This window comes from Polyodon spathula, chromosome 9 (assembly GCF_017654505.1).
Source record: "Polyodon spathula isolate WHYD16114869_AA chromosome 9, ASM1765450v1, whole genome shotgun sequence".
NCBI classification, from domain to species: domain Eukaryota; kingdom Metazoa; phylum Chordata; class Actinopteri; order Acipenseriformes; family Polyodontidae; genus Polyodon; species Polyodon spathula.
This window is the reverse complement of record NC_054542.1, coordinates 39274965-39301880: the sequence shown is the minus strand read 5'-3', so window position 1 is coordinate 39301880 and position 26916 is coordinate 39274965. Positions and strand designations below refer to the sequence as shown.

The following is a 26916-nucleotide window of genomic DNA, read 5'->3' as shown; positions in this document are numbered from 1 at the left end:
TTCTGACAAGGTGGCAAATTTTGACATCTTAATTGCCAGAAATTGCTACGGGTACCAACAAAAATATTAGACATTCCAAATTGGGGGGAGAATAGAATAGAATAATTGAGCACACTAAAAAATAGGTCTCTTATCAGTGAGAGTGTACTGCTGCTGGAGGAGATGTCAGAGGTCTGATTTGTTGAAGCCTTTGATGTTTGAGACTGGAACTGTGTAAACGCTGACTTGCAGTAAACATTTCTGAGGTCTTTTTGTCACAGAATATTTTGCTCTATAACAGACACTTTGGTGATTTGATTTACCCTTTTATATATATATATATATATATATATATATATATATATATATATATATATATATATATATATATATATACATGGAGACATATGGGTTTAGATCCTCATAAAGTAAACTGCTAGTACATTGTCAGCTGATTCAGTACTGAAATTAGAGAACGAGTGCAACAGAAGCATCTGCTGTTTATGTGTAAAGTGAAAGCTCATTCAGAAAAGATAAACACCTTCAGGAAAAACAATCGAGCAGGCCAGTTAGCGAAGGAAGGAGAACAAGAGGGGGGGAGCCATGGGACTGTGCAGTGGAGCAGCGCAAGCTGTGTGATATAACTTGAGTGACTGCATTTAGAAAATTAGGAAAACAGTTATTGAGAAGTGAAAAAACCCAAAGATGCTCTCAAGGCATGGAATCGCCCCCCTCCCCTCCCCTCCCCTCTCCCGAGCAGTTTGTTAAGTATCAGAACAAATTGGGTTTTTAGTCCAGATGAAAAATATTACTCCGCCTCGTCCCGAGCAGTTGTTAATCAGAACTAAATTGGGTTTTAGGTCGGCAATGAACAAATTATGAAATAAGAGCAGTGGTGTGGTGTGGGCAACCCCACAGAGCTTGAGGGAGGAATTCTGTTCTATTCCAAATCCTTGGCTTCCTCTATCCCCATGCATGTGAGGCTTTGTCCCTTTGGTCAGGGATTTAGAAAAGCTGTGGTTGGTATTGGTTAACCTGGTTCGGTCCTATTATGGAGCCAGTGACTCGCAGTAATAGTTCACCTGGGTGGGGCACACAGCATCTGTATGTCACCGCTGACTGGTGAAGTTACCACACTGCATTGTTTCACTGTTGAGTTATAGCTTACAGTTTAAAAATATATTATGTTGGGCTTCATTGTTGTTAATTAATTCCAAATAAACAGCCCGTGTTTTCTAAAGCTCAATAGATTGAAGCTGCAGTATAAAACAGAAATACAGCTAGGGTGGTCATCTGGCTTCAGATTTACCAGACACTTTGAGACAGAGTGGGATTTCAAACTGAAAGCATTTAATGTGTAAATTAACCATTACACCTTTACTAAAATTAATAATGGTGCTTAATTACCATGTGCATCAAACAAGTGTAAAATTAGAATAAGAATGAATAAAATGCTTATTATTATGTATTTATTTTTTGCAGCCACTTAGTCGCTATTTATTTTGTTTGTCCCTATTTAATCACCAATAATATGCAAATACTCTCCCAAGCAAAGCATCACCCCGTTTCTCATCTATTCATCCATAGCTAATCATTATATATCTGATGGGAAGCAGCTGATCAGGGTGACTTGTTTGCGATGCACAGCTATTCCACAATCTCAGCAAAGATGTAGCTAATTTATACATCCGTTACTTTCAGTTTAAGGGGAATTCTGAAAATCCATTGTCTCACAAGCGTCCAGTAAATCCGGAGCCAGATAGCCACCCTAAATGCAGCACATATACAAAGTTTACCAGAGAAACATTTTACAGTCTTCTCTATGAGCATCATATTCATAGTGTTGGACTGAAGTGTGGCTTGCTTTGTATTTACTCATTATAATGAATTATACCTCAAATGACTCCTGTCAATAGAGCATTGCTTTGTGAAAATTCCACTTGCATGTAAACTGATGCATCTGATGATGTGTGTGTATCATGTTGTGCATTTTTCTTTGCTTCACATTGGAAGGTAATAGCTACATGTTTCTGGTCCATTCATTTACTGTTTCCATGAATGGATGGGGCTTAGAAGGAAGTGTGACATCATCACATGTGAAAAAGTGAACAATGTAGAAACAAACTATTGAGAACACAGCATTAAAGCCGCTTCTTGTTATTGTATTGTTACAAACAACACTAAAAGGCCAGTGCCATACAAATGACCAACAGGAAAACTGTCTCCTGGATTTCCAAGATTTGGTTCTGGAGGAATTCAAAAGCTTGACCACTTGGGGGCGACAGTGGCTTAAATTATTGTTCATGAAGCTCATTTTAGACCCTTGGTACTCATCCCATGTCCTTATTTAACTGAGCATTCCTGAGCCTTGTGCCAGCCAGTTCTGCAATTATGCCAGACACCTTTTGGAAGAAGCATTAACATACGAAGCATTTACTAACCATATGTTTTGTGAAATGATTTCCTCACACTTTACTTTCTCTCTGCCACCATCTTCACACCCCCATTCAATAAATACTTACTACACAGGGACTTATTTACATTAGTTTCTAAATAGGCTTTAATTCAGGTACATACAGACAAACATTTATTTATGTATTTTTAAGAACGAAGCAAAACACCCAACTCTGGCTTTTCATTCTGTCTTTATTACAGGCAGAGTTACAGTTCTTTGCTTGAATATGCTACAGAAAGACTGGAATATTGACAGATATTATCTACAGATATTAATCGTTAAAAAAAAATGTACACAAACAAACAATGAAGTAATTTAATCTTCTACCCTTTCCCCCAGATTGTATACATTTGACCTGATTCTCAGTTAAGTAAAGAGTGCCAACTTATTGAAAAAGAAAACAAATACATTCTGTTAAAATTTACAAGCTGGCATGATTACATTCTGCCCACCATTGTACAAAATAAGATTCTGGGTTAGTTTAGATGATCTTAGGCATCACTGAAACTGAATCCATTTGGTTGTACTATTCACAACAGAGAACATGGTGTCTGCAGTTGGTATAATAGTTTGTAATTTAGTAAAATAAAACCAACAAAGCAGCACTTTGTTGACATTTAAATAAATAAAAATATGTTCTTCCTAGCAGTGTACAAAAGTAACAAAAACTCAGTTTGTAAGATTTACAAAAGACCTACATAAGAGACACTACACACTAGATCCATTTAAAGACACAGCAGTGCTTACTGTTTGCAAAGATCTGGATAGCAGTGAACGAGTAGTCAGAATTTGGTTATCGTCATTCGTTTTTAATGTAACAGAGTATGCAAGATGTATTGATGTAGGGAGCTCAGTGGTTTTGGGTTACCAGAACCCTTTATTCATATATCCCGCATTACTTGCACAGTAATGGAGAATGGGAGAGTTTAATGCAATGAGGTCTGTGATAAAGATTCTGACAGCCACTGGATTGAAGTGATGCAACTGTGCACGTCATAAATACTAATGTGCCCTTTAGCAGTTTAGTACTGTGGTTCCTTGATACATTTCATTGAACTCAAGTGGGTTTATTCTGTGCAATATTTTACAGTAATTTGTGTAGGTGTGAGTGTGGTCATTAATCTGCTGAACTGCCAGCGTAAGCTTGCAATTCATTTAGCATAAATACGTGCATAAATAAAGCATAGGTTGGTTTCACCTGCAATTAATTTTAAAGTCCAGTGTAATGTACATTGCATTTTGGCTTTCAGAGTTTTTCAAACATCACATATACATTCTGAACAACAGAACAGCTCTTTTTGCACTAGGGGTGTTGTCACTTCAACACTGTTGCAACAATCTATACAGTACAACACACGCTTTACAATACATCTTCTGTAAGCATAGCTATGGAATTGTCAAGATTTATCGACAATAAAATACGTTCAAAAGTCTGTGAAAACAAGCATGTGATTAAATTAACAGCAAAGCAAAGATCAGGTAATACCGGCTGCAGTACAATGAAGGATTTACAGTAGTAATGACTCCAGTATCTCGGTAGCCAAGGTGTTAATATCAGAGCCCGCATCTCCAAAGTTAACTTTCTGCTACTGTGGTTTGCTAGCTTTGTGCCCATATGCTGATAGCAGATCAATGAGCTGATGATTGTAAAGAGGGCTGTTATGAGGTTGCAGTGAGCTGAAATGTTAGTAGGCAGAGCAGGAGTGCAGCTGTTTGTGCAAGGGTCTTCTTATTTATCACTGAAGGATGGAAATGAGAAAAACAAAAGTAAGAAATAATGCTGAAAAATGAAAATATGATTTAAAAAAAAAAAAAAAAAAACAACAACAAAAAAACAGATGCTTTGTTAATTGTGTAACCAATAAGAAGTGTTAAATGCAGTAATGTGAGCTGAAATGAAAATGAAAGCTAAAACAAGACGGACCCCTCTAGTGCTGTAAGAGGCTGATGCTATTCCACCACACCAGTGTTTTACACTAACTGTTTACGTTTATAATTAATACAATTCTTGGAATTACATTTAGTATTGAAAAAGCCTCCCTCAAATCCCATTAAATACACCATTTTAATGAAATTCATCTAAATGAAAGGACAGACTTTTTTCCCCACCACTTGTTCGTTTCAGTAAAGCACTGGGTGTGAAATCAAAACAAGGAAAAGACACAAAGGCTAATGGAAGGAAGACATGCTTAATGGACAGACACAATGTAAACTGGCTACCATGCGTAAAGGACTTCTATAGCTTTTCACCTTTAAATCCGATTCTGCGCTGCTGTGGCAGCACAGGTGTATTTTTAACTAGGAAGCATAGGAATACTGTCTTAAAGTGGTTATAGTGTTACAGAGGCACTGGACTGAATTAATATTAAGAGGATCTATTTTTATCGCAGCGTACTTCTAACATGGCTATTTTTATTTTTCATTTTGCATGGGGGGGGGGGGGTTCCTATAGTACAAATACGTTGTATTGTTGCATAATAAACTTACTCATATTTTCTGAGTAATTACCTAGAAAGAAATTTGAAGTTGTCAGGTATTAATTAATTTGAGTAAATTATGGAGTTTCACTCACTGACAATCTGACAGTGTTATTTAATAAATAACTTGATCATGATCAAGCTAACTAAAACTAATTTATATTTTTAAGCAATTATATGTCTTACCATTGTTTTATACATTGGATATGAAATCATTTTCAATTTCACTTTCTGTATATGTATAATTTCTGTTGAATTGTGGGATTGTAGCCCTGGGCAAGATACAATCTCTTATTAAACTCGACAAAGAAATAAAAAATAATCAGTTTTCACAGCGGTAGCTCCTGTGTTTAAGGAAAGGTCACACTGACGTGACAAATCAGTTGCATTTGCTAACTTTAAATCTACTCTATAAGCATTCAAGCATGTACACACTACCATTAAAGGGGATCAGTCTAGCACAAACAATCTAATCCCTTCACCTTGCGACTTACAGTGTAAGCAGTTATGACAAAATGTCTTAGGGCGTGTTTCTTGGTAAAATATTTGCACACAGGCAACACCAGTTTGTTCTACAAACAGCAGAAGAAAAGGCTAAGTCAGAAACAAACACAAATACACACTTACACATATCAACATACAGACGACTGCCATTTAATAAACACCTGATGACGCCTCGCATTTGTTTTTTGTATAAAAAAAATAAATAATAAAAATGTAATCATAAAGCTCAGGTCACAATATTCGATTCAAGTAATATCTTGTGAAGAACAGGGAAGGGAATAAACCACAGTGGAGATGCTGGGCTCGTAGACAAGGATGGTTTGCAGTGCCACTGGCTACACAGTACCAGACTGTGCAGGACGTTCTTTTAAAATCAGTAGTACACTGAGCTCAGGGAGAGGCGTGGGCCAATACCTAGATCAGAATAGTTTTATTGATCCTTCAGAGCCTAAATAAGTATTCCAGCTCTGCTGGTAAAACAATGCACACGGTTGTATTGTGTATTTTAAAGGCTTAGGTAGTGAAGTCTTGGTTACACTGAAGTTTCCAGGCCTGAACCACAGTCAGAGTAGCCCGCACTGGAGTTATAAGGGCTATCAGAAAAGCTGAAGAAGGAATTAAAAGTGCAATAATTTTTGCCCCCCCAGTGGGTACACATCATTTTTTTGGAAAGATGACCAGACCTTGTAGGCTGAGGGATCCTGTGTTCACTGCTTTTGCTCTTTGAAGTCTTACGGTTGGATAGAGGGCTAATCTCTGAGACATTGTCCTTCTTGGACTGCTTTAAAGCATTCTGTCAGGAAAAAAGAGAAAAACAATGAAAAAGCGTACAGTATAATATACATGCTAACATTGTTGTTTCCTCAATCACTGCAAACAGTTTCTTTTTTATTACATATTCAGTACATGCTGGCAGGCAAACACACACACACACACACCTGTAAAACTGTATTCTCAGACTGATCACTGTATGTGCTACAGGTAGAGAAACCACCTTGCCTAAGGTAATGCAAGTGTCCTTGTAACCCTTGTTCTTGGCTCATAGTACGATTGCTGGACTTGGACTATGGCATGCTTTCTATGTGATATGTTAGCCACCAAGGAAGGCAGCTCCGTTGTGAGATTGCCCATGCTGGTGAATGTTATATCCAAGCAGCAGCTTCTGCTGTGGCATAACTGCTTTTTGAAATGTTAATGGGACATGATACCCGCTCAGGCCAGGCTTCAATGTCAGCACCTCCTGATGTGTTTAACAAGAAACTGGTGATCTCACACAGGGACTTCAGGATAACTGTGAGCCAGATTGTTAAACTGGGCACACACAAAATACATCTGCAACTTATATGAAGTTATGTGATAAGTACTTGCATGTTGCAACTTTAGTCTCTTTTGCCATCGGCAATAATATACTTCAGGACAGAAGAAGGGAAGGGCAATGTAGGGTTTTGGTGGAGTCCAATATTTTGTGCCGGAAAGGGCATCACACCAGAGGGGGAGGGCACAATGCAATGACCTATACTAGCTTTGCAACGTCCAATCACTTGATATGGGCCAATAGTGATCAAATTCCATTTTAATGTTTGGTTATAAATATAGTGCAGTCACAGAATGTGAAAATAAACCCCACAACTCAAGGTGCACACCACTTAAGGGGCAATGTGGAGACCCTGTCTTTTTTGAGAGGAAACGCTAAGTTGTCTCCATTGCGGCTGAGCTAGCACACACAAAACATCTCAATGTCTCCTGATGATGTAATTACAAGCTCTATAGGCAGTCATCCAATAGTACAAGACAGGTTTACTTCCCATAACATCATTCATGCATCAGTCTGGGAATTCAATAATCAAGTCTCTGTGTATGTCAGTACTACAGTCTGTCCATTGTTAATTCAAAGTATAATGCATTCAATCTGGAATTGTCAATAGACACAAAAAAAGAGCCGGACACATGCATGAAAGCTTTTTGTTACACTGGCAAGAAACTTACCTGAAGCAAGGTGCAAGTATATAAACGCATATTAAACATTATACATATGTTGAAAGATTTTACATAATAAAACACACCCTTCGATAGAAATGCACAACTTTGGAAGAAAAAAAAAGGTCTTTGCAGCCCCAGGTGTTATATAGCACAGCACAGCATTTGAAGAAACTCCACATAGGAACCAAATGCATCCCAGCTGTTTTTTTGTTTGTTTGTTTACCATTCTTATAGTTATGCTTCAGATGTCAACTGGGATTCTTCAAGAAGTGAATCATGGCTGTAAGTGAAAACCCTTTCAAAGGTTTTATCTGCCCGAATCCTCTGCAATGATGAGGGGAAATACAGAAGAACTAAAATATCTTTTGAGGGAAATGTTAAACAGTTTCAGTAACGGAGAGCCAAAAATAAACTATACAGCTTTGCCATGCACTAGGATAGGTCAACTCAATAGGCTTACCTGAAAGGAATTTAAACCCACTTGTGAAGCTCCCCTAAATATTTTAGAATTAAAATCTTCTTGTTACTTGTATTCTAAACTAAATGTAACACTTGTGATGAGGCCTATCTTATTGCAAGCTTTATGACTAGCTCTAAGGTCAGAAAGAGTCACAGAGAAACAGGAACACAGTGAAAAATATGTACTTGAGGATAATATAAAATCAGAGTGGCTTTTTATGTACTCTCAATTTAAAAAAAAAAAAAAACAGCACTAAAAACTTGTGCTGGCTTATGGTGTTGGGGTAGGGGCATTGGTTGTGGGGATGATATTTAATTAGCTATGCGTAAAGTACTCTTGCTGTTTTTGAAGATTATTAGTGACATTTTGTGAAAATGTGGTTTCCATGCGCAGAGAACTGGTACACGAGTGAATCTAAGCTGCTTTAATAAAGCAAAATACCTTGTGCCTGGTTGGTTAATAATGTGTTTTACTGCTCTTGCCCAAATTGTTTTTCAAATGTCATTAGTGGGGTGTCATGTTGTTAGTAGTGAATACTGTTTCAGCTAATTTATCTTACAACTCATCAATTAAAAATTAACTTGGGAGGTATAAAATGAAACTGACCAACAGGTATTGCTGACTGAAAACCGGCAGAGACGTTATATATATCCTTTCCTTTTATTCAGGCAATACAGCATATAGGGGATCAAGTGATCCTGCGTATACTACCCTGGCTTAGAAACTCTACCTGTCTGGATGGCTGACTGCTGCTGAGGAAGCATTCAACACCATGCTTGGGCAAATACAGTTAGTGGGCACTTGAAAGGGAGGGGGCAGATACTGATGAAATGGACTCAAGTGCAGCATTAGTTCGTTCCCAAAATTGCCACTGCCTGCTGTGAACCAAACCACTGCTAACCATAACCATAAAATCACCCATCAGCCACTACTGTCTGCCATCTTGGAATTCACAGTAACAACTGACCTGCTCCCTTGCAATATTAACATAATAAACACGCTCATTAACATTTACAAGTGAAATGCTACTTTCCATGCAAAACGGCATGGATTTTCCTGTGTGCTTTGTCATCTACACGAGTAAATTAGATTTACCTTATCCCTCTCTTCGGCGTTTTTTCGGCCACAAACCTGATTCGCACGAGTAACTCCCAAACGTGCACATGCATCGCCATTTCATGTGTAAACTGACCTGCATGAAAACCCCATGATAGTTGCAGAAAGTAATTGTAGGAGGTGTTACTACAACAACAACCATCACAGCACTTTTGAGATGGCTTGCTCATTAAAACATTTGCATAACATTTTGTGATTACTAGGATTATCACAGGCAGACTCCAAGGAAACACCTTGCTGTTGGTGAGAGGAAAGGCTGTAAGGATGAGCTCATGCAAACAAAACTCATGCCGTATTCAACAGTATATTGATGGCAACCAATCAGTGGTATAAAAAACCCTGCTTATTTTTAACCCTTTGATACAATAATGAGGAAAGGCAGCAACTAGGAACACATTGATGCCCAGTGAGACATCAACCTGTGTGTTAAACTGTATTTCAATCTACCACTGCACTCTCAATTACTCTCAAAAATAACAATGCACTTAACCACCTGTCCCTGTTAGTTAGGTTGTCTTTAAAAAGAAAACAAATGCTTAATGGGAACAAAGAAAGAAGGACTTGATTCTCTGACTCCGAGTCACCTGGATGCAGTACAAAACATTGTCAGTCTAATAATGGCTCCAGATCAAATGTTATTTATATAGCACCTTTCATACAAAAGGCATCTCAAAGAACTGTACAGGACAAAACAAAAAGAATCACAACAAGCGTGTCACACGCAAAAAAATGAACAATTAAACCACCAACTTAAAAAAGACTAATACAGAATTTGTTTAAAACAGCAATTTTAAAAGGAGATAAAAAAAAATGTGGTTTTGATTGTAAAAAAAGCTAGTTTGTAGCAATAGAACAATTAAATTGAGTTTAAAAGAACATTTTTTTAAATAGAATTAGCATTTTAAAAAAGGACAAAAAGAAAATGCAGTAAATAGAAAAACTAAGACAGAAAAGCTACTTTATAAAAAATAAGTTTTCAATCTTCCCTGACAGAAGGCAGAGCATTACATAATTTACAAGCTTTTCAAGAAAAGGCTCTACCTCCCATCTTATTTGTATTCATCCTAGGAATAACCAGCAGCTCTGCATCATGTGATTCTCAGACATAAAGGTCTGGCAAAGGCCTAGGGGAAAGTGGAGTGCTTTCAGTGTCTCTTTTTTTAGTTGCAGCCCACTTTCAAGATAAAGTTCAAGGAGGTGACAAAGGCCGTCATTAAAAGGGTACAGCACAATGCATGCAGAATAACTCCACAGAGCCTGAAGAGACATCAGGCATTCCATAGAAACCACAGGGTATGCTGCACTGTGACAAATTAACATGGCTGGTAACTGTGCTATTTCATGAACGGCAGAGATTGATTAAAAATAACAGACTAAAAATTCAGATTCTTTACCTGAAACCAGGTCTCGGCAGTACCCTGTGGTGTCTAATGATGTCACGACACCATGCAAAAAGGACGAAAATTCACCTCCTGTTTCCATTAGAAACTTATATTGCTTGAAGTCTGAGAAAGCATAAAGATGGTAGACGGCTCAACAGAAAGGCACTGACGCTTTGCCTATGATTCCCCCAGGAGACAGCAGGAGGCACACGTGATCACCCGTTATTTACAAGTAACAGGGGGGCAGTTTATTGGTATCAGCAGGCAGAAAGGGAAAGGAAGAAAGAAAGAAAGAAAGAGACATGGGGAACAAAACTAGTTAACAGTGACATCCACACAGGTTTCTATGTTCAATCAATCCCAAAAATTGCCAGTTTGCACTACCCTTGCTGATGCAGAAATAATAACAATAATAATACCATCTGTTGAATGCAACACTATTATAGTTTATAACTTGCACAAATACATATATTTTTTGGAACTTTGTGTAATGTACTGTATATCTGGTGGCAGGGAACATTTAATATTGTGATCTATCAACACTGTTGACTCCATCTTTATCTATAGTACTATGCTTCATGGTACAGTATAGAGTCTTTAACATGAAGCAAAGATTGCAGAAACATTGCAAACATCAGACAAGGTAAGCACATGTCAAGGGGTATTTTGTAGAACTTACTGATATACAAAACAATGAATGCATTGTTTTCAAAGTTACAGTAACCTTCCAATCTCAAACACAAGTTAACCCTTTTTATCCTGGCTCTTGGATATCTGGTGTAGCTTCCTTTCTTTTCTGATATTTTTTTCACAGCTCTAACTTTACTGTGATTGGTCCCCCACCAATTGTTCCACTTTAACAAAAGATGCTGTCAGAACCCTGAATACGGTCTTATTCTTGATTTAACAACCACTAGGGGATCCAGTATAAAAAGGGTTAAGCGATCACGTGCACTGGCAATTTTGTTCTTTTGTTCTAGAATGCTAACAGTCAGTTTTTAGTCTGCGTGTAGCAGGAAAGAGGAATCGAATCTTAGCTTATTGAAGGTTACTTTATTTAACGAGAGAGGTGAGGATAAGGAAACTATGAAGAATTTCTTTAGGGTTATGAAAGGGAAACAGCTTCCATCCTGTAATCACTTCTAAAACAATGCTGCCGTTTTATTCATTTATTCCCCCCCCCCCCCCCCCCCCAAGACTTCTTTCTATACATGATTTCCATACAGTAGAGATTTATGAGCTCGTAAAATGCAATCAGGGACAGGGAAATAAAATCACACAGATAATTGTTTTAAACAACTTACATCAAATATGCACGGCAATAATCCGTGACTTATGAACATCTGTCGGCCAATTAATTCTGTGTAAATTGCACACTTGTATTAAAAAAAGATAATAATGCAACACAACGTCTATAATTTATAAAATGTAATAGCTTTTTATTTTATTTTATAAAGTTTAGATTCTGATGGTTAAACATCAGTGCAATCAGTGTATTGTAACAAAACAAGTCTGTTATGTGCAATGCTAGTTGGGCTCATTAGGAAAAGATGTGTTTGCGCCTTTACCTGGATTCTTTCTGCCGATGTGGGCCACAGCTGCCTGCATATCACTTTTTTAAGCAGGTCTGGAATGAGGCTGATAGTGATGAGCAAAATGATGCCTAGCCATGCAGGACCACTAGACAGCATCTGCATAAAGACGTAGTACATCCTCTGATAGTTCAGGAAAGGCCTGTGTGAGACCAAGGGTAAAAAAAAAAAAAAAAAAATTGTGTGTGTGTATATATATATATATATATATATATACACACACACACACACACACACATATATATATATATATATATATATATATATATATATATATATATATATATATATATATATATATATATATACACATATTATATATATATATATATATATATATATATATATATATATATATATATATATATATATATATATAGATATATATATATATATATAGATAATAAATATAGTATATATATATTTATATTACCTTCAAAAATGAAGACTTAAATCAATATCTTGCTTTGTAACGTAATGTCAGTTAATCCCTCTGGTTTTTTGGGTACTCTGATGGGAGACCCCGTTCTCCTTAAGACCCTAACAAGAGCTTCTGTCTCTGTGACGTTAAACACAGAATTACAAGGCGCAGTGTACGTCCGCGTCACATAACGAACCACAAATCAAAGTCCCACATCTTTAGAAAAATCTTCTCACAGTGACCTTGTACATACCAATGGTTGTACATATATATATGTATATATATATATATATATATATATATATATATATATTTTTTTTTAACCAGTTGCTTCATAACATCACGTTCCCCAGACAAACTATTTTAATGTTATATTTCTACTGTATCCTCACATGATGCTTAAAACAGTTTCTTCAGGGAACATTGCAAGTAAAATGGCAGTATTTTTTTTTTTATTAGATTTAAAATGTTTTTGTATTGTTATGCTTCTTGTTTTATGAATGCAGCTGTCTGCCTTACACTTTCCTCTCTGACTAAAATTGCAAAGTGAACGAATGGCTTGGTATGAGGAGCAGAACCAAAGGATGAAGGAGCCACTGGCTGTCATCAATGCAGCTAATAAAATTACCCAAGACAACAAAGTAACGTACCAAATGATGCCTCCCCAGAGAAGAGAGAAAACGACGTAAAACAGTAACGAACCCCAGATTACAAAGTGGTTTATCCATGTCCAGTACTGGGTGTCTAGTGCAAGCTGGAACAAACACAAACAATTGGTTACAGCTGGTTACTTAGCTAGGACTTGAAAACGATTCACTGGTCACTGAACTGTACGAAGCAAAACAAAAACAGCAAAATCCAGGTTCAGCCTGCCAATTTTCTGAAAAAGATTACAGCATGGAAATAATTACCTTTAGTGTGACAGTAAAGACCATCACAGTGAACACAAGAGTGCCAAATGTCCAGTTTCCAAACATCTACAGAAAGGAAGTGAAAATTGTCAATTATGTCAAGTTTTAATGTAGATGGATTAGTTAGGCAGGAACAATTAAAAAAAAGAAGTACTGCATTTTTGTTAAAATGATCTATACATATGATAATTTAGACAGCTAACAATAAAAACACATGGGTATGAGGAAGAAGTTCAATACAAATTGAAAAAAACGTGCTTTCTACACACAAACTGGATTCGACTGCCACATTTCTTCTTAAAAATGATTAAAGTAATTGCTGTAATTAACATTACCACTATGCATTTATGTAGTAAAAATAACAAACAGTGAGAACAGCTTAATAGAATCACTGGTTAAAAGGGGAAGACTAACTCAGGTCGTATTTATCCTGATGGATAAATGACAAATGTTTCGACTAGAAGACTAATTCTTTTTCAATGATAATTGACACTGCAGTGTGATGTAGAATTCACCTCTTAATATGTGCATAGTACAATAAATAACACCACACCAGGACCAACTTGCCTGGTTCAAGAAAGGATTGCTAAACTACAGTAGATGAAACAATAGAAGTTCAAGCATCCAAACAAGGAAACATATTGGTGCTGAGTTTCCTATACAATGTGAGAGGTCAAGGCTAGAAAATGTAGATTTCACATTTTATTTGTGATTGCAAGCGGATATGTTGTACACTTATAATTGCTCTTAAAAAGGCCAAATAAGATTCCCTTGTAACAGAATCGCCTGCTTTGTAATAAAAAAAAGCACAACCTGTAATTCATCCAATAGAAAACCTACCGTTTTATCTGTTAGTAATAAGAGGATATACAAACAAGATCACCTTAAGAAATGCCAACTGTATTTAGAATACTGTGTAGCTCATTAACACAAAGGTTTGATGAATGCCTTACTTGACAGTAACATTTAAAGAGAATCACTGCAGAAGGAGGCCATATTTTAATTAAAAAAAATATATCACCTGATCCTGAACTTTGCACACTTTCCTGACTTTCTTTAAGCAGAAACAGATATGCACACAACACCAACCTATATAAAATAGGTCTTTTGTGTTTTAAACTATACCAGCTCTTTACAGAGCTGCAACAAAGAGAAAACTCTCCACTTTCTGATCGATTGACAATGCATTCAGAAGCCTACCATTAGCCTGAAATGACGTTAAGGGATTTTAATAACCTGCCTCAGAACCAAAGTCCAAAAGAGCGGTATGTTAAACAAAGGGGCAAAACTAATGCACATAGTTTCAATCAATTGAATCCCATTTTTGTCTGCCAAATACTCTGCAACTACCGTAAAAACTGGTGTATAAGTCGCGCTCCTCCCCACCCCCTTTTGAGTCTACAATTTCAAGAAAAAGCCTATATAGCCACTGGTGTTTAAGTCGCTACCCCTTTTTAAGACCCTCTAAAATATCTCGAAATTAGTCTTATACAAAGGTTTTTACAGTAAGTATTAGTTAAAATAATCGAATACATTATGGTGTTAGATAACATTAGTTTTAAATTGACTGTAGGTATAGGTCAGATGCTGTGTGAGCTTTCTTTTACAGCTTCAGTTTATGATCAATATGTGAGGAAAAATCAAGAATTGGTCATTTACACAACAACTGTGAGGGTAAACAGATGCAATGTTTCATCAGAGTTATGTATTAGATTAGTTGCTTTTGAGCTGTCAGAGGATTACACACGTACACCATAGTCAGATTGTGAACCAACAACTGCGTCACCTCCAATAAGCTGTAGAGTTGCACAGAATTAGAAACTGAATTGTTCAGACTTTCCGTATGAAAGTTACACCAACTTTACAATTAACTACACTAAGTCAGTGATCAAAAATACTGTTTTGTGTGCAATACCGTACAACTATGTTTATTTTTTAAATGTTACAGATTTGAAACTGATGGAAATACATTCAATCTAACTATAGTAGTAGCTTCGTGTTTAGTTGGACTGTGTCCAAGTAAACCTTCATGTACCTGGGATTATATTTCTGTTGAGTAAATTGTATTATACATATAAAATATGCATTGCATGTGAAATGTTGCCCTGCTCCCACTTTTGACCACAAATGTTACTACAGGCATAACACTCCATTTGACTGAGCATTACTATCCACAGGAGACAACATAAAGTCCTAAATGATCTATGTTACCACACTGAAACGATAAGACATACAGGTGTCTACGGTCAGTTTGGGGAATATGGGTGAAAAAGTAGAAATGTTAAATTATAATAAAAAGGTTATGCATAGAAGGGAAATGAGGGAGTAATCAGCGAAATAAGAACTAAAACAGAATGACAGAATAGGCTTACCATGTTTGTGTTGGCTGTCATTAACTGAAGATAGAAAGAGAAGCAAATAGCAAAAGAAAATAAGACAAAAAAAAAGAAATCAAAGACATTAAAACTGAATTAAAAAAAAAGTAAAAAATCGAAAAGTTATTAAGATGCAAATAAACAATATACAGGAAGATGTCTGCAACTTAACATGCTATTGCGTAATACGCGTGAATGGAATGTCCCATTAATGATTATGTGCAAAGGAAAAAAAATAAAAAAATCACAGTGATCAGATTTATTGCCTCGTCAAATCATCTAATTAAATAATTCCCTGGACAGGGAGTTTAAATGTGAAGTACTGGGAGATTTATGCTAGTGAAATTGAGAAGGGATAACTTAAACGAAATCTGAGCTGTTCTCATTTCTCTCTGTTTTGTGAATGAACTGTTTGTTTCTTTACCTGTCCGTTACTTGTGAAAGAGGTATTATCAAACAGGAAATAAGCACCAAAGAAAAATACCACAGCATCAAAGAGCCCCAGGAGTGTCCAGTAAATAAATATCCGCCAGCGCAGTAGAGAGTTCTTGGCTATATCCCTGTGTAGAATGACAAACAAATCATTACATTCAATTTAACAGTATGAGATGATTGCACTGATTCACAGTAGTGCTTGCAATGGGAGGAGGCTGGTGGAGTACCAAAGATAGGGTGTTCTCTGGAGCCCAGTTTAGTTAGTATTCTATTATCCTTCTTATTTCAAGCAGTTTCTCTGGAAGGATTTATTTATTTTCTTAGTGGAAACAACAGACTCTATAAAACAATTCCCAGTACATTGGGAACTAGTTATATTGCATTAACTGAAAAAAATCTAAGCTAGTAATACAATAAAAAACGGTTACCTGTACAGTGACGGGTCTCTCTTAAGTATATCCATGTTTACATGTTGTTCAATTAGACTGTACAGCAGTATTGGAAGGGAAGTAAAGCTGATATTATACAGTGTAAGATATGCTGTATCATACAATGGCTGAAAAAGCAAACAAAGAAGAATATGTTTAAAACAAGCTGAAAATAACAGTTGGCCAATAAATAAAACAAACAACTGTGTATACATCCCCAAGGGTATTTAAACAACCTCATGTTATGTTGTTTCTACCAACCTGCTGTGAAAATCCACAAAAGAACTGGTACAAAAACTGGGGAAAAATGAAGCAGACATTCTGGGGGGGGGGGGAGAGAAAAAACAGTATTTAGAACAATCAGAATGCATTTAGAAATATAAGACCATTTTTCAGTTTCGTCAACTCGTTCCCTTAATCAGCAAATGATAAAATTCAGGTCCAAACGTAGAACAATTTCAACTGAGGGTCATTAAACATAACATATTATCTGGCTTTAGTCAAATTGCATAAATAATTGCATTTACAGTATTTATAATTTTATGACTTAACCATCTTTGATATCATTAAAGAAATACACATGAAAAAGTGGTTACGCACCTTGTAAAAGAAGTATTGCACCAGTTCAGATATTCTAATGTAATAGTAATGACCATGCACCAGCAGCATCTTTTTCAAGTGCTTAAATTTAGGAATTGCATAGTCGCTGTTTCTAGCCGCTTGACGGCCTTCTTTTCCCATGATACCTGAAAGAGCCAGGTGTGTGGTTAACACTGCGCAAACACTGTTGCTTCAGAAAGAATGCAGCAGTGGTGAGGGACTTGCATGCCACTTTCTTTAAATGCAAATGGTTTAGTAGAGACATTCTAAACTATTTACTTTGAAAAACTTTACAATACAACATAACTTTTACACGAACAATGCAGGCAACTACAGTAACCCCCCCCCCCCCCCCCCCCATCAATTTGTCATCTCTTCCACCTTGGTAACTTGCATATCACTGACATATCATAACAATTATACAGGTTTGGCATAATAACCGTCCCCTTCGGCTCATTGCTCACCTAATCCAGATGTTAACCTCTGGTAATTCCTTGTGTTGGGTACTACAACAAGTAATGCTGTACAAACTGTTTACTCTGTAGCGTTGGCTCCATGAATACAGTGCATAAACATATTGGGCAGATTAACAAGAAAAAAGTGACATTTTCCCTATTGTTTGTGAATGGAAAAACAAACCTGAGGATGCTCCTTTAAGGATTCAATAGTGTGCACAAAATGTTTGTCACTATTGCTGTAGCATTATATACATTAACCCATACATCTAGCCCAGTGTATTTCCATTTAATGAAGGGAGTCAGGACACAGAGGACTTACCTATTCCCACATGAGCCTCAAGAATCATGCTGACATCATTTGCTCCATCGCCGATGGCTAATGTGATTGGGTGCTCCTTTGACGTTTTAATCATTTTTACAATCTGCAACATACACGTCTAACATCAGCAAGTGACTAATTTCAGCCACACATACAGTAATGTACAACTCATTCAGGCGACCGATAACAGTTTCCTAGAGCCTGCTTCAAGGTAAGTGTTTGCTTTCATCAATGTAGTAATGCATGATGCACACGTCCAAATTATTGACTGCACCTTGGATTAATAGCGCACATTAGCAGAAGTGTGGGTTTAGAGTGATTGAACACATTCCTCTTTCTATTACAGTGGGTTTCCCTTCTATAACCAATGTGTTAATTTTACTCCAAGATGTAATCAAGTGGGGAATGGCAATCAGAAACGCTTTGCTTAAAAATCACAAACTTCCATTACAGAGTTACTGCTTCCTCTCATTAAAAACCTGCTCATTTAAAGCTGCAACAGATGTCTCTGTAATTATGATTAACTTCTGTCATTTAGGGCCCATACTGCACAGTACGTGCAAATTTAGTTAGTCAGATGTCATTACTGGCACCAGACGTTATCATTAATATTGCGACATCAGTGTGAGATAGTGAAGCATTTTATTTTACCTTGGGGTGAAGGAGTTATGATTGCTTAAGGACAATTAGTGTGCAACATTCTCATAGCCTCGCAGCATAAACCACTTTGCCCTAATTTACCTGTAATTGCACCAAAAGTATTTAGAGTCTTAATGTTATAAAACAATTCTCCATTATGAAGCTAATTTTTTCCTATGAAAAAAAATGCTTTCAGTTGTCAGCCAACTCAGATCATAATTAATTTTATATGATCAGTTCTAAATTATAGAAACTATGCCCAGAAGCATAATTATTTTTGAAGAGATTGATTCTTTGCTAATTTATTGTAGTTAAAGTCACCCCCACATCTGTCATTTTCCCCCTTTAGGTGACCTGTGTTGCTCAGCCTAATGTGGTCTTTATGACAAATACAGCTAGCTTATCAAACCTGTGCTTTCTGCAATGGAGCCATTCGACAGCAGAGTACGGCACTGCAGTTTCTACAGATCTCAAGGAAAATTTCCTTATAGTTGCCAGAGCTGCCCTCTTCTGTCGGCTTCATGACTGAAGACAGCGTCGCTCCGTCAATAATTAAACCATAATCTGGCACGTCATGAGAGAGCCTGAAACACAAACATGGGATGGATTTCATTGAATTGGAATATCAATTTAGTCACTGGTGTTTTCATTCCAGGTAGTTTTAAGTGCCCTAAGAATATACAATTGAGAGACTAGTGCTTTAAAGTTGGGGTGTTTGAGACACCTGAGGATGACCTGTGGAAACAGTGCACTGAATACTCTTGAAATGGCCGGGTGAAATGACGGACAGATACCCTGACAGAGTGTCCCTGGTTAGGCTGCCACAGTGCCTCAGTACGGTCTTGCTCAAGTCAAAGAGCGCATCGTGGAGACTCTGCTCCTCGGTTCTCTTGGTGGTGAGCTCCAGGATCTGCGTGTTCCTGTGGAACAGTCTGCAGGCGTAGCAGGTGGCCGCTGCCGTCTCCATCTTGTCCCCCGTCAGTACCCACACCTTCATGCCAGCTTTGTGTAAGGATTCTATAGTGTCAGCAGCTTTATCCTGTAGTCTGAGAAACAAATAGAAACACACCAAGAGCCTTGAACACTCATCTCACGCGTAATACTTAGGACTGTCCCAATACACATGTTACTACAGGCCTTCAGTTAACATAAACTAGGAGAAGTAGTTTAACCAAATCCTATGGCAGCATGCAGACAGAAATGGTATTACTTGCATATTTCTTTACTGTGGCTGTCGACTTTAATTAATGAACATGAATCTGCTGCAGGTTTTCTTTGTTGACATCCTAGAAGTGCAGTATCACCCCAAATGTTATCAATTTCCTACCAAAGCAAAATGACGGGCTGGGATGTTTGTTCTTCATTTTACCCACAAAAATTAGTTGTAGCAATGGTGACTGCAAAGACTAGTACAGCACTGAATTTTCACCCCCACCTTTGTAGTCACTAATGAATAATGTACAATCCAGGTTTCACCACAATTGGATAGGTCTCTGTACACACACACACACACACACACACACACACACACTATACAAAACTTTAAACTCATAAAGGATACTAATTTCTCCAAGTCACATGTTTATGTATTTTATGTTTGCTTAATTGAACTAGAGCATACAAACTATGGATATTAAATCTTAGCTGTTGTCTCAGTAATGTTTGTAACTTTTGCAGCGCATATAAAAAACTATTATTGCCAGAATAATGTGTATCTCATAGGTGACCCATTTTCACACTAATTCATGCTTACAGACCATGACACAATGCCATCTGATTGCTCATCAAATTGGGTATTACATAATCTGTATGAACAGACAGTAACTAAATACTCGAAGGTTTCCTTAAGCGTAATGACATCATTGGCACAGTGCCAGCACGGTGAGGTCTCCAATTTGCTTGCAAACACAGTCCAGCTGCTGGGACAGATCAAGCATAACAATGTCAACAGGACAAGATAAGGCTGAAACAGTGAACATTATGCTGAATGCATGGTTGAGCATTAGCTGACATGTGCCCACGTGTCACAGTGTTTAAGTGGCAGTGAAAATTCGTCACAATGTCACATGTTTCCTACTTTCCTTACTTATCATCTTGCAATTTTCATTGCTTCTGACAAGAAGCCATTGGCTTTTTGCAAGACACCAGAAGGAGACTTCTTGGTCCTGTGAGCAGAGATAGATTAAAAAACAAAACAAAAAAATAACTAAAACAGCTGGGCAGCTAAAGAACAGCTCTGAACACGGAGTCTTGGCAGCACCACATTTGCCAGTTTCTTTTGCAATTTGTATAATGGTAGGAATTGTTGCCTTGTTGGCTGAAGTAGTTTGTTTGCCTGCAGAACACTTTCAGCTAAAGCAGTGATTACAATGCTACGCACATTTGGCCCAGAAGGGATCAACCTCTTAAGGATGGAAAGGGGTAGTTCAGTCACCAAGGCTCTTCAATCAACGTACCAACAAAGGAGCAAAGCTCTTTTTTCCCATGGCTTCAGTTGAAATGTGTATACAACATCTTCATAACGTAGGGGGAATTAAACACACACACACACACACACACGCACAGTACAAATACCCAGAGGCTAATAGATCTGTGTGTAAAAGTAAAGAAGAATGCTAACCTGTCCTCCACAGCAGTTGCACCGAGCAGAATCAGATCTCGCTCTATAACATCAAAAGCCTCAGCCAACTTTTTATCCCTGTCATTTAAGGCCAGTTTCGCAGTGTTTAGCTGTTTACAGACACTCTCGTATTCATCTTGTGCAAGAGTTTTATAGGCAACACAAAGTGTTCTCAAGCCCTCCTGAAACAGAGTAATACAAATAGGTTTTAAATATGTTGATGGGCTGCCAACTGGTGCTAAAGAGCATGCCACCAAAAAAAAAAAAAAAACATAAATAGGAACACAACTAAGGTGGTAAACCAGTGACTTCCACATAGTAGATTTGTTCTACATACTGTACTCCATACCAACCATTTTATCTTGCAATACATGATGAAGACATGACTCAAAGCATTTGTCTGCTTTGACTAAGTTTATGTCACATTTTTGATTGAGTGTCACTGGGTCAATAGAAACCCCACCTTGCGTGAATATCTATTTGTATAGGATCCCAAGCTCTATCTTACCACAGCGTTGTGCTCGACTCTGGCTCGAACTTGGTCAACTTTGCCTTTAATAACTCTGGGAAAAATGGAAGAATCTGCTCCTTTACAAAAAAGATAATATTCTCCTGCAATGAAAAAAACAAAAACATAGAGTGTTAACCAAACCCACCTTAAACTATTTTACCATACAATAACAAGCAATATGCAGTGCTGAAAGAGACTCTCATATAGGTAAGAATTACTGCATCTATTCATTAGCTTTACAACAAACCCTGATCACATCCATCCTACAGTATGTCATTATGCATTGCAGGAAAAGAAACAAAACTTTAGAGATGGTCTGACGAGTGCATTTACCTGTGCTTGACTTCACAATGACACTCATCCGCCGTCTAACTGAATCAAAGGTCAGTACCTCCATCAACTCAAACCTTGCAAAAGCAAATACAATTGTTTTTAGATCATTTTAGCACATTTTCAGGTTTTATTAGGTTTGCAGAATCGACCCTGAACTCAGTTAGGGATACTTACCTTTCGATATCGTCATCCCTGTTTAATATCTCCATATGATTGTCTTTGAGTCTCAAATATGTGAAACCAAGTCTAAAAGAGAGAAAAAAAATCTAAATGAAAATATATCAGAAAGTAGTTTCTAGCAACAGCAACTCTACCTTGGCATTTTGTAATGTTTTGCCAAGTACTTGACACAGGTTTTTAGAATACTTATTGGTCAGCAGCATTTAAGTGAGATGTGTTTGTTGGAAAGTAATAAATGCAATGGGGCACTGTCTTTTGACCTTCCTGTTGGTGAATTGCCTGGGCTGATTTAATTGGCTGTTACTACTCCCAAGCAGATATTAAGACATATGAACTGAAATTGATCAAGATGTAAGGTGCACAAGCTGAGACTTTGACTTCTTTGGAAACCTTGAAATGTAATCTATTTGCCTCAATTATTTCCACGCCAGCCTTCTGTTTCAGACAGCACCAGCAGCCAATCGTTACCTCTTCATCCCTTCGACCAAGGCCACTTCATCTGGAGAGGATGATATGTAAACAGAGGAGGATTTTCCACACGGCTGAAGCCCTTTCTTTATCCCATCCACACTTTCTTCCTCCTTCACCTGGACTGTGTGGCAAAGGCAGAGGGCCCGGAAAAACAACTCCTCTCTCTCCTGTGGGTAACATGCCGGCACAGAGTTAATAATCAGCAATGGTAACTGGAAATAAGTAACCAATATCCTTTTACATTTTGCTTGATCAACAGCAAACAGAATTAAGTCATTCAGAGCTTTAAAGAATACTACCCTACAAATTAGTCAAGCCTGCCTTTGTGGGTATTTTAGTTCCCATGGTGATGCTAATGATTTTCCAATGAGTTCAAACTGATTTCTTTCATCAAGTTTAGAACCCCTCTCTCAATTTCAGCTGGTGGTCAGTCACAGTTTGGGGTACTGAATGAATTATGCACATATTAAGAGGAGAACTCCAATTCCAAATGACTTCTGCCAATTATCCGGGCTATAAACAGAGTGGTAACCTATAGGAGAAAGGCCAGGTTATAACTAGCCACCACTCCTAATCAAAGACAAACCGCTACACTGTTCGTTTACCTTAATAACTATCAGATTTCAGCCTGCATCGCAATGCAGGAGTGATTCTCATGTAGATGGCAGCAGAGTGATGCACTCTCACAACTTAGAGGAAAAAGCCAGAAAACACAATACCAAGCTATAATGACTCAATTCTCCTAAGATCAGGTTGGCCCGCAGGTCGGCTACAGTCTGTCTGGAGACGGTACACGCTGTAGATTACAACTGAGGAATGGCAGCCAGGAGATCCTGTTGAAATCCCAACTCTGATTACTGTGTGACCTTGGCAAAGTCACTTGACCTGAATGTCTCTCTCAGAGAGAAGATTGAGTACAAGCAGACCCCTGACTAGAAGTGAGAAACACCATCTTAATTGGGCTACCAAGGGAAAATAATTCAAACTACATAACTTGTCTCCCCTTATTCAAGCCCTAAAAGCAGTAAGTGTGCTAGGAGGGGTATTACAAATAATTGTGCTGTCCTATTCAATTTAATAAACGTACTTGGGTAAGGCTTTTTTTATTAGAAGACATTAAGTAAATACATTAGTCTAGTTAAGTGAGTATGGTGTACCAACATTCCCTTAACATAGTTATGATGAGCTCAAAAATAACGGTCTTGGGACAGCAGCATCCATTAACTGTTTTTGGTACTATTTCTAATAATGGAGTAATTATAGCCTTAATTGAATATAGTAGTCACCTTATAGTCTTGTTTTCTCTAAACTGCAGGACAAAGAGGTAATACACAAAAAAATGGGGTGTACACATAATTCTGCTGTCACAAGTGGTTGATGATCTCAAATGTGGCATATATCGCTTTGAAAAACATGCTGAACTAGTCATAATGAACTAAAAGTCATTTACAGTACATAGTCCACACAATGACCCAGTACTAATTTACTATCCATTATTGGCTTAATATGCAAACATAAAAAAAAACACTAACCACTCAGAACTCACATTGCATCTGTACAGGTTACCCTGACATTGCATAACCTGCATTGCTCTGTCTCTGTCCCGCTACACGTGTTTCAAATGATTTATGCTTCAATCTCTTTTATACAGTAGTCTAACATGTTTGGTTTGCATTTCACAATTCCAAGTCCACATGTGGAAATTGACAGGGTAGGAAGCATGCTGCAGAATGCAATACCCCCTCAATCCTCAAAACACAATGAGATCACACACTTTAGTTCTTGATCCTGCTCTCCTGTCAATCTTACCTGTCCACCTGCTCCAGGGGAAGAGTCAATCATGTCCATGCCAACAGTACCGGTCAGAATCTGTCCATTACAGATGGCGTCAGGTACATAGACATGTCCATCTACACAGCACTCAATGAACTCCATGCTATTTTCTGTTAGGGTTCCTGTTTTGTCTGTAAAAACATATTCAATCTGCAAAAAGACCAAATCCATGTTATTATTTTCATTTCGTAGGGGTCAACACCAACAGTGCCATTGAGTTGGTGGAATGCTGTGCTCCAGCCCACTCAGTTTGTTAGCTTGGCATGAGGAGATTGTCAGGTCAGTGTGAGTGTGCTTTGCAAGTATTCAGCTTATCAAGGGTGTTCAGCATTGTGTTCTGGGGCAGATTTAAACCAACAAGACACATGGTCAACAGTTATACCCTGCATAAATACATTCACCCAGCTTTATTTTACATTCTGATACCCCTTTTCAGACAATGTCTAAAGCTATTTAGACAGGCTTCAGGTGGTTTATTTTCTGCTATAACATCCCCTTTGTTTTACGGCTGTTTTCCTATTAACATTCCCAACCCATTCTCCCTGTGCAAAGGGCTTTTTATGTTTGAGAAGCAGATGTTCTGCTCCCCCTTTAATATTCATCCATAGCAATCAATGTTAAAGTCAGCATCGGGTGACATCACTTTTCATTTCCATAAATAGGAATCCAAATGGTATTTAACTTGCAATTCCTGCCAGCTTTCCACGAGCAAGGCAGCCATTATCTTTACCAGCTGATAAACAACACTCTAAAAGCAAACCACCACTGGAAACTGACATGTGATGAACTGCAGCCTTGTCACCAACCAGACTACCAGACATAACCCACCTGATGTTACGACCAAAAGAAAGAAAATATTTAACAATACAAAATGAAGAAGTGAAACAATAAATCCAAAATCCACTACTGTTGGTGAAACAATGTTTTCCTGATGGAAATGCATAGACTAATGTTTTCCTGATGGAAATGCATAACAGTTTTCCTCAACCCTTTTCTCCCCCTCTCCCTTTCCACTGAGCAGCATGACTTTAACACCTCCCTATGCAACACAATACTTGGTCCAAATGTTCTATCTATAACAGGAAAGTGGGCCACAATGGATACATTTCAGCAGTATTGAGCAGAACATTTATTTCGGAAAGATCCTTCTATCCAACATTCAAAGGTGCTGAGCTTTAACATACCTGTCCCAGCTCTTCATTTAGATCAGAGGTGTTAACTACAGCACCTTCTCCGAGTTCACTGTCAAACATGTCGTCATCCCAGGTTATGAAATAGGAACCCAGGAACTTCTGCATCTCCACGGTGACGTACATGGACACAGGGATGATGTAGTTGAATAGAACCATGAAGGCCAGAAAATCTGTAATCACTTTAAGGAGCTGCAACAGAAACAAAACAGTGTGTGTGTTTACATCATTTGAATACATCCCCCACCACCCCACCCCCTCTGATGTTGCTGGACAAAACTGTTTGAATCAAGGGTAAACAAATGAACTGGGTAATAAATATAATCCTATATGTATTTTTGGTCATTTACCGTGTTCCGTTGCCTTTCTGAATCTGTTTTCTGGTTGTAAAAAGGTTCATCTCGGTTAGGGTCGCTCTGCCAAACATACTTCATTGCTGTATTGATCACAGCTTTACTGATCAGAATACATAGGTAGACAATTAGGTAGGTATTCATAGACCTGTGTGGGCAAACACAATATTGAGCATGCATTGTAACTGCACTTTTTCATTCAACTTCAGGACAAAAAGTCACTCGAAATACAATAAGAAATGAAGTTTAAGTAAATAGATCAACAAAGCAGCCAACATCATCATGGAAAACAGCATTTTACTGCAATTAAAATGTCAAGAAAGGAAATTCATTACAGACTTCCTTGCTCATTTTACATACTAGAATACAGACCTTATTACTCACCACCTCCCATTAAAAAAATGCTTTTCTGACTGGCATCTAAAACAACTTTTTCATAGAGTAAATAAATAAAAAAATAACATGAACACAACATTAACATTAATCAATTCATACATTTGCAATCTCACTTCGAACATCTTCATCACATCTCTCTTTAATATTGCATGAAATATACTTACTACAACATCAAATTCTTCAGAAGCAAATGTAAATATAAGCCCCCTACTGGAACTGAGGAGGTCTGACTAGCTCAGGGCATACCTTTGAACCCCCTAAACAGCTACTTAGGAACACCTGACCTTCACCGAGGGAATGAATAACAACATCGCTAGGCAATGTAAGTGAGAGAACTGGTTTCCTGCTGCAATTAAATTTGACAATACTAAGATTGGTCTTTGAATGCAGTGAACAATTTCTCAAATCTCAACATCTGCATGCAAGTGAGTATTTGTAATATGCATTCCAGTAAACCCCTACCTTGTATTTGTAATACATTTGATAGCATTTCTGACA

The 26916-nt window shown here is 37.6% G+C and overlaps 1 protein-coding gene across 7 annotated transcripts in view; it reads right to left on the bottom strand.

Annotated features, from left to right (window-relative positions):
* Nucleotides 1-2607: 2607 nt before the first annotated feature.
* The window catches only part of atp11a (ATPase phospholipid transporting 11A), a 65408-nt gene continuing 41099 nt past the window's right edge, over nt 2608-26916 (bottom strand). For 2 of the 7 annotated variants that reach the window (XM_041259475.1, XM_041259482.1), the window contains 21 exons: nt 26020-26170; nt 25664-25861; nt 24456-24629; nt 22644-22813; nt 22170-22241; nt 21996-22069; nt 21660-21763; nt 21152-21333; nt 19326-19577; nt 18941-19115; nt 17893-17995; nt 17116-17261; nt 16777-16836; nt 16516-16643; nt 16077-16212; nt 15650-15673; nt 13278-13343; nt 13017-13120; nt 11922-12087; nt 6099-6208; nt 2608-4173 (listed from right to left, as the gene is read on the bottom strand). In XM_041259475.1, coding sequence (XP_041115409.1) covers nt 4164-4173; nt 6099-6208; nt 11922-12087; nt 13017-13120; nt 13278-13343; nt 15650-15673; nt 16077-16212; nt 16516-16643; nt 16777-16836; nt 17116-17261; nt 17893-17995; nt 18941-19115; nt 19326-19577; nt 21152-21333; nt 21660-21763; nt 21996-22069; nt 22170-22241; nt 22644-22813; nt 24456-24629; nt 25664-25861; nt 26020-26170 — 2605 coding nt within the window. In that variant the 3' untranslated portion in view covers nt 2608-4163. Of the gene's footprint in view, nt 4174-6098; nt 6209-7618; nt 7720-10440; nt 10531-11921; nt 12088-13016; nt 13121-13277; nt 13344-15649; nt 15674-16076; nt 16213-16515; nt 16644-16776; nt 16837-17115; nt 17262-17892; nt 17996-18940; nt 19116-19325; nt 19578-21151; nt 21334-21659; nt 21764-21995; nt 22070-22169; nt 22242-22643; nt 22814-24455; nt 24630-25663; nt 25862-26019; nt 26171-26916 lie in introns of those variants that run through there. The other 5 variants (XM_041259480.1, XM_041259478.1, XM_041259479.1 and 2 more) reach the window with 5 other exon arrangements.